At 40.9% G+C, this 7,931-nt stretch overlaps 1 protein-coding gene across 1 annotated transcript in view; it reads left to right on the top strand.

Annotated features, from left to right (window-relative positions):
- LOC107713175 (uncharacterized) overlaps positions 1 to 7,749 on the top strand; it is a 26,690-nt gene extending 18,941 nt beyond the window's left edge. The window contains exons 21-31 of the mRNA XM_016518649.1: positions 3,045 to 3,094; positions 3,180 to 3,312; positions 3,397 to 3,479; positions 4,329 to 4,455; positions 4,533 to 4,723; positions 4,991 to 5,081; positions 5,177 to 5,312; positions 5,933 to 6,114; positions 6,971 to 7,126; positions 7,446 to 7,579; positions 7,668 to 7,749. Coding sequence (XP_016374135.1) covers positions 3,045 to 3,094; positions 3,180 to 3,312; positions 3,397 to 3,479; positions 4,329 to 4,455; positions 4,533 to 4,723; positions 4,991 to 5,081; positions 5,177 to 5,312; positions 5,933 to 6,114; positions 6,971 to 7,126; positions 7,446 to 7,579; positions 7,668 to 7,749 — 1,365 coding nt within the window. The remainder of the gene's footprint in view (positions 1 to 3,044; positions 3,095 to 3,179; positions 3,313 to 3,396; positions 3,480 to 4,328; positions 4,456 to 4,532; positions 4,724 to 4,990; positions 5,082 to 5,176; positions 5,313 to 5,932; positions 6,115 to 6,970; positions 7,127 to 7,445; positions 7,580 to 7,667) is intronic.
- The last annotated feature ends 182 nt before the right edge of the window (positions 7,750 to 7,931 follow it).

Raw genomic sequence — 7,931 nt, 5'->3', positions numbered from 1 at the left:
GGTGCTCGTTCACGCGAGTGACAATCATGCAGTGTGAATTATCAAAGACGCGATCTGAGGGAATCGCCGACGCCCGTGAAATATTTGGCATGCTAAATATCTGGAGCTGTCCTCGATTCTTCCTATTGTGAAGTCATGCAATGTGAAACCCCCTGTCACCGATCCATCGTGCAATGTGAACACAGCAGCAACTGAATGCTACCCCAGATAGTCACGCAGTGTGAAAACAACGGCGATCCGACGAGTTTGAAAATCATGCAGTGTGAACTCTGCATTACTTGCTCGAGAAGACTGTCTCTAAAGATGTGTGTTTTTGGATGTGAGGGGGGAAAAAAAACCCTTCTTCAGTGTTATGTGAACAGTGGATGCAATTAGTTTTTTTCCGGGGCAGCAACGGAGTTCACGAGCATGTTTGTTGTTCCCGTCACTTCGGTGACAAATGTTTTATAACAAGGTACATTCTGACACTGGATTTGCACATCGTTTGATGCTGAAAGACGGAGCAGTCCCAACGATAAAAGATCCCGGTCATGACTAGGAACTGCTGTAAAACTGCATCAAATGTCTGTGTTTGTTGCCAGTCGGCCCGTAAGTGCTCGTGACTCTTCAGCTCCGCCCACGGCTCGCCTCCAGGAGCTCGGCTGTTTTCGGAGAGAATCGTAAAACTGAAGACTCTTCAGAGATGTGAATGAAGAAATACTACACTATAGGTACTCAAGATTAACATGAGATTGGCCGAAACGGTGTGTTCTGTTCCCTTTAACCTAGTCAAGTCGACTTTATTTTTATAGCACTACAGCACAGATTTAAGCAGCAGGAAATAACGACCATGGTGCAAACTGAATCATTTCTGCTGCGGCGCAGCTCCAAGAGAAAATGGTACATGGTCGTTGTTCAGTTGAAGTCATCTGCATCCGAAAACCTAGGCTGCTGTCTCGCTGCCTGCGAAGTCATTGGCTGATAGGCAGCGAGACAGCAGCCTAGGTTGTTCATGAAGGTAACTCATTAAACTGATATCAGACATGCTTCAGAGGCAGCTTAATGTTCAATGATCTACAACAAACTAGAACGAGCTTTGGTAATAACTAAGCGAATACTTAATTACTTAATAATACTGATTTCTCGCTAGAAATAACTTCAGACGCCATCTTTATTTTGCTCAACCATCACGGGATAGGACACACAGGATTGTGGGTATCAAGGCAGTGAAGGATACATCTATTCTGCCTTTAAATATCGACCAGATGATGCTATCTCAGGAGGCAGGAATTGAAGCTAACTTTGGATTCGACATGTCTTGATGCCTTCCTACCTTGAAATGTGTCTTCCAAAGGCAGCATTTTTCAGTTTCGGATGCAGCCGTCTGTTCAGTGTTGATTCTGTTCCTGTATCAGACACGCTTGTTCTGTCTAGTTGTATTGGAAACATGCTTGTTCTTAAGCTTGGTTGTTATTGGGAACATGCTTGTTCTTAAGTTATAGCTGTATTGTCGGGAACACGCTTGTCCCAGAGCTATCTGGTTGTTATTGGAACATGCTTGTTCTAAAAGCTGTAGTCGTATTGGGAACATGCTTGTTCTTAAGCTATCTAGTCGTATTAGGAATAATGCTTGTTCTTAAGCTACCTGGTCATTATTGGGAACATGCTTGTTCTTAAGTTATAGCTATATTGTTGGGAACATGCTTGTTCCAGAGCAATCCGGTCGTTATTCGGAATATGCTTGTTTTTTAAGCAGTGGTTGAATTGGAAACATGTTTTTCTTAAGTCTACCTGTTGTTATTGAGAACATGTTGTTTAAGCTTTTAAGGTATTGGAAATATTCATTAGGTCATCTGTTAAAGGCAACACGATTTTTGGCAACATATTTGTTTTTGGTCATTGGTTAAGGGCAACATGCTTGTTGCTTAAGGCTTTGATATTTTGCTATCAGTTTGTGTTGGGGGATATCAGCATATGGTTTTGTTTTGGGGGGTTATCGCTGCTTTCCCTGCTCTTGTCCATGCTAGGCTGCATGGATGCGCAGGGAGTTCTTGCCCAGAACAGAACCATACCGCCAATCCAAACTGTATGCTAATTGTCAATTATCTTTGACAATAGTGGTTCTAACAGAAATGAAGTTTTGATATTTTTACAGAAGGAAATTTGCAAAATATACAAAATATCTTCATGGAATATGATCTTTACTTAATATCCTAATGATTTTTGGTATTAAAGAAAAATCCATAATTTTGACCCATACAATGTATTGTTGGCTATTGCTACAAATATACCTGTGCTACTTATGACTGCTTCTGTGCTACAGGGTCACATATTAAAATCAAAAGCTGTATCTGTTAATATTATTGGAAGCAAGTTAGGGGAACACATATTCACTATCAACTAGAGTTATCCCACAACAAACTCCTAATTTGCTGGCTATTGATAGTTTAAAGTGTAGTTGTATGCTGTAGGTTTAAGGGATCCAGAATATGGTCATGCAGAAAAAGGCAGGAATATGTGCTTTATAAGGACTAATAAACAGCTGATATGCTAGTATTTTGCATGCTACTAAGCAACTAGATAATAGTGTTCCTGATTATGAAGAGTTACTGTATTACTTAATCGACCTGAACATGAACTTCCAATTAACATTTTTATTGTTGTTACCTAACGTTAACAAAGGTGAATAAATAGTGTACAAAATGGATCACTCATGGTTAGTTAATGCATTAACTACGTTTACTAATTGGAGCTTACTGTTAAGTGTCTCTGAAAACCCTTATTTGAACTTGTCAGAGACTGAAAAATAAAAAAAAATATGTGAGAAATGATTGATTTTTGACAAATCGCATGGAAACCTTTCTAGTCTTTCCAAAACAGTAGAAACTTTGCATGCACGTTCACAACCCTGAATAAGAAGAAGTCCCAATATTTCAAGAGGAATTAAATAGTTTAATCAGTGTTTAAATCAGCTTAATGTGGATAAATGTGACCCCAACTCAACAGGAGGGTTAAGAGTCTGTTTGTGTGTTTATACCTCGGGCTGATTTTCTGTCGTGTCGCAGGCCGTGATGCTGTTCGGCTCCGTGGCGAGTCTCACTGAGGACACTGAGGAGTGAGTGACTCATCACACTTATGCTCTTTCACAGACAGTACAGACGCAGCAGGTGTTTTATGAGTGTGTTTGTCTCCCTCTGCAGGCTGTCTGAGGAGCTGCTGCAGGGCTTCACCTGCACGTCTGTCCGGACGCTCGCCGAGCCCAAGGTCAAGCAGCTGGTCAAAGCCTGCAGACGTCGGTCGGGACGGCAGAAGGTCCAGCTGAAGGAGAGTCAGGTACACACCTTACTCACGTCCGCTCAGGACTTACGTCTGCGTCTGTGAGGTTTACCATTAAACTCTTTAATTGTTGTATTCTAGCTGATGTGCATGTACAACTACATGAAAGACGAGACTTCGCCAAGCTTCACAGATTTACCTTCAGACATCCTGCTTTACTACAAGTGAGTACCTTGCAGTTGAAAGTAAAGTTGAATTATCCAAGATAGAAAACAAACGAGTATTGCTATCGTACCAAATCTCAGCTGCGCAGAACAGGTGTTTCACTACTTCACCAATTATTACCGATTACAATTATGGATGCCACAATTACGTAATCATTCAAAGCTGCAATTAATCATTCAAAGTCCACTTATGTTATTCTGCGTGCTTAAGATGTGTTTATTTCTTTCTACATGTTATCTTAAGGGTTTTTCCATTGTTTTAGTTTTAGTTTTAGTATAACATTATAATACCATTCATATTTTTACTTTTTTATAATTTAAAGAAGAAACCAATCCGATGTGTAGTTGACATTTGAGGCTTAATACTATAGAAAAGCACTAAAAGTTTTTCAGTTAGAGTGTTTTCAGCTTGTTTATTTTCATATAAAAATACGGCATGCAGTTGCATCAAACAATGGTATAAACATCATTCAATGTAAATTGTGATAATCGTAATTAATAATTGCAATTACAATTTCAAGGGAATAATCGACAATTATGATTTTTGTCATAATCGTGCAGCCCTACTTGTGCATGTTGTGCTCTTGGACAACAGACTCCACAAAGAGTGACAAGAATTAGAAATGGTCATTACTGAAGTACACAAATTACAATTAAAATTGACAAATTCCTAAACATCCTCTTCTTTATGAGTGTCCTTTTATTTCATTTATGAATGTTTGATTATTTTTGCTTTATTCTTGATACCTAACTTCTCTCTTTCAGATTGTTTGTTTGATTTTCTTGTCATCTGTGGTATGGTTTGTCCATCTATTCGTTTGTGGTAATTTGTTGATGTTTGTCGATCAGCTATGAGGAGGTGGAGGAGGCGAACTGCCGCTCGTATTTCAGCGCTGTGGGCACGGCAGATTACTCCGTTCTTTCCAGTGTCCTTGACAAACAGAAGACTCTGTTCAACAACGCACAAAACTGTCTGGTGAGCAGCTCACACACACACTCACGCACACAGCATTTCTACCTCAGACTCTTGTAAACGTGTGTATGTTGTTGTAGGGTATTTCGGGTCAAAGGCTAAGCAAGGATCACGTGGAGGTTCTGGGTAACCTGACCTGCACTTTCGACCCCGTCTACATCCAAAACTCTGATCCAGCCATCATTGAGAGCCTGAAGAAGTGCCACGATCTGTCCGACGCTCAGATCAGCGCTGTGCAATCGCTGCTGCTCTCAGGAGAAACTGTCTATGGGTGAGAAAAATCATGCAAAGAGCTCTTCATTTACAGTTCAGTCATTCAACAAACTTGAGTTGACTGTGATCATTAGAATTATTGCACTGAACTGCACACGTGATATGAAACAAACATCAGAAAACTCTATTACCCTGCAGAACAGGGTTTATTATGAGTGTTACTGACAATGAATTAAATAACGTGTTTATGAAACAGTGTGTTTATTACTGTAAGGCTGTCTGTTTAGTGTAAAGCACTGTATAAATGAACTCTGTTGGGTTTCAGGAAATCTTCTGGTTGGGATCAGCAGACACTGGAGCGCCTCGACACCCTGCCACTGTACTTCACTGACGACTTCTGGAGCCGCTTCAGCGCCGTACGAACGCTTATTCTCTGACTCATCCTTCCTTCATTGGTTCCAGGTGTGTCAACTGCTGCTTTATTTATGTGTTGTGTGTGTGTGTGTTCCAGCCTGTGAAGAGGAAGTACATGAAGGTGTTCATGCCGTTCCTGAGGACGAGAAACACGGAGAAGCCGAAACTAAAGAAGCTCTTTAAAAACTGCAACGCTGAGTTAGACGCTCGAAGCAGAATCAGGCGCTCTGCAGGTAAATTACACACACGATGACTTATAAGAATGATAATATATTGCAAGTCATATAACTTATCATTAAGATATATTATGTGTAATTAAACTGATAGTACATTATATATTTAAAGAAAAATAGCTGCAAGCAGCAATGATGTAGATGACCAGAGATGGATATATTATTTCAAATAACTTTTGACCAGTATGTGATCAAAAGACTTGAAATTTGGTGAATACTTTAAGAGCACAGAGATGATGACAGGTTTCAAGTTTGGTTTTAATACATCAAATCATTTCAAAGATACAGCCAGACTGCCTGCCTGCCATCTACACCACCAGCTTTGGTATTTAATTGGCATTTTACAGTCAAATCCAAGATTATTTAAATAAATCACTGTGGATAATACCTTGGAAAGGCATATGGAGTTCAGACAATCATAGGAGTACATAGAGGCATGAAGCTGGTGTTGATTATTGCGTCAGAAAGCCAATCAGAGGAAGAAGTAGAAGAAGAATAACCAGGATGCTTAAACTGGGCCAAATAATAGTTGACGTGACGGTGAACCTCTGTGACATAAAGAGGAGTGTTTCATAGCTGTCACAGGATTGTTTGACCGTGTTGATGTTTGTGTCGGTCAGACTGCACCGCGGGAAACATCACGGAAGCCACGATCACAGACGCCTCGTTCCCCTTCGGCTACACCGCGGCCCAGTTCGACGCCTGTATGAGCACCAGGGTCCTCAGAGATAACCTGGCCGCCATCACGGAGAAGGTGGATGACAACGACTTCCAGAGAATCATTCTGAGCAAGCTGAAGCAGGTGAGTGAGCTGATTACATTTACATTTACATTTAGTCATTTGGCAGACGCTATTATCCAAAGTGACTTACAAAGTAGAAGCAGACAGACCAACGAGAGAGCAACAATATACAAGTGCTGTGACAAGTCTCAGTTAGTCTAGCACAGTGCACATATCAAGGATAAAAATAAAAAAAAATGTTTATAGATAAATTCGACCAAAACGAATAGAATAGAATGGGTAAGTGCTAGTATTAGATGGTCAGGTGCTGGCGAAAAGATGTGTCTTTAGATGTTTTTTTGAAAATGGCTGCTCGGATTGAGATAGGCAGGTTGTTCACCAGCTGGGGACAGTCCAGGAAAAGGTCCGTGAGAGTGATTTTGGAGAAAAACTGCTCAAAGCTAAGCTGGTTATCTGGTCATAGCTGGTCAGCAGGCTGGTTTTAGAGGGGGTTTGGCCACTTCTTTAGCCGGTCAGGCTGGGAGACCAGCTAAAACTAGCTACTTCCAGCTTAAACCAGCTAAGACCAGCCAACCAGCTTAGGCTGTTTTTTTTTTTTTTCAACAGGGTTAACATGAACTAACAATGGAAAATATTTTTAAAGCATTTATTAATGTTAGTTCACATTAATCTCAACATTTACTAAGATATTATTAAAGTTAAAAGTTGTATTTGTTAACAGTTGTTGATGCACTGTGAACTAACATGAACAATGAACTATTTTATTAACTAACATTAACAAAGGTTAATGATTGCTGCAAAACATATTGCAGTAACACTTTATTTTAAGGTATCCTTGTTACACGTTACATGTACTCGACATGTAGATGGAGAAGAGAAGTGGTCCAAGCACTGAGCCTTGGACGCTGTTTTCCAGGTGTATCCGGCTGGACTCTCCGACAGCACGCTGCAGTTACTTGCGTCTGTCTCACGGCAAGCCACGGTCGACGAGATCAGGACCTGGAGCATCACCAGCATCGACACGCTAGCCGCGCTGATGGACTCAAACAACGGAGAATGGGACAAAGACAAGGTGTGTGCTTTTCTGTGACTAAAACTACCTTAACTACATTAATTCCCTGCCGAGAAAAACTGCTCAAAGCTAAGCTGGTTATCTGGTCATAGCTGGTCAGCAGGCTGGTTTTAGAGGGGGTTTGGCCACTTCTTTAGCCGGTCAGGCTGGGAGACCAGCTAAAACTAGTAATTGGTTCTAATGGCTGCAGTTATGTGGCCATACAGAGACATTTATAGAAATTACGTACATTAATGTGAAATATCACTTATCATTTTGGTTTTGGCACATTGATCTCACTTCAGACTATAATAAGTGTGTGTGTGTGTGTGTGTTGTAGAGTAAGGAGGTGATCCTCAGGTATCTGAGTGTGGCCGGTCACACTTTAGGCACTAACGAGCTGAACGTCATCGGCTCCAGCATCTGCGCACTGAACATCTCAACACTTCAGAGCATCACAGCAAGAGACCTGAGGTACTACACACACTCAAACCCTCGCTCACACAGTCGTTTGCCAGCTCACTTCATTCAGTCATTCATGTGTCTCTCTGCTCGTGTGCAGCAATGCAGAAGTTCTGGATCTGTCCTTGTGTTCATATGAGACACACACACACACACACACAGATATCTCATATACTCAGTGAGTTTGTACAGAAGTGATGTTGCTAAAGTTAACTCTCAACTCTAACCCACTCTTAACCTGTTAACTGTCAGTCCCACTTTTTATGCATTGACCTCAAAATGACATTTCCAACTTAAACTGTCATAAATCTTACATTCTTTGGAGCACAGACTTAAGGCTTTACTTTTAAAAACGCAAGACTTT

Source organism: Sinocyclocheilus rhinocerous, unplaced genomic scaffold (assembly GCF_001515625.1).
Source record: "Sinocyclocheilus rhinocerous isolate Xijiao unplaced genomic scaffold, SAMN03320098_v1.1 scaffold7300, whole genome shotgun sequence".
Lineage (NCBI taxonomy): Eukaryota > Metazoa > Chordata > Actinopteri > Cypriniformes > Cyprinidae > Sinocyclocheilus > Sinocyclocheilus rhinocerous.
The sequence above is the reverse complement of the archived record's forward strand: the minus strand, read 5'-3'. Positions and strand labels throughout refer to the sequence as shown.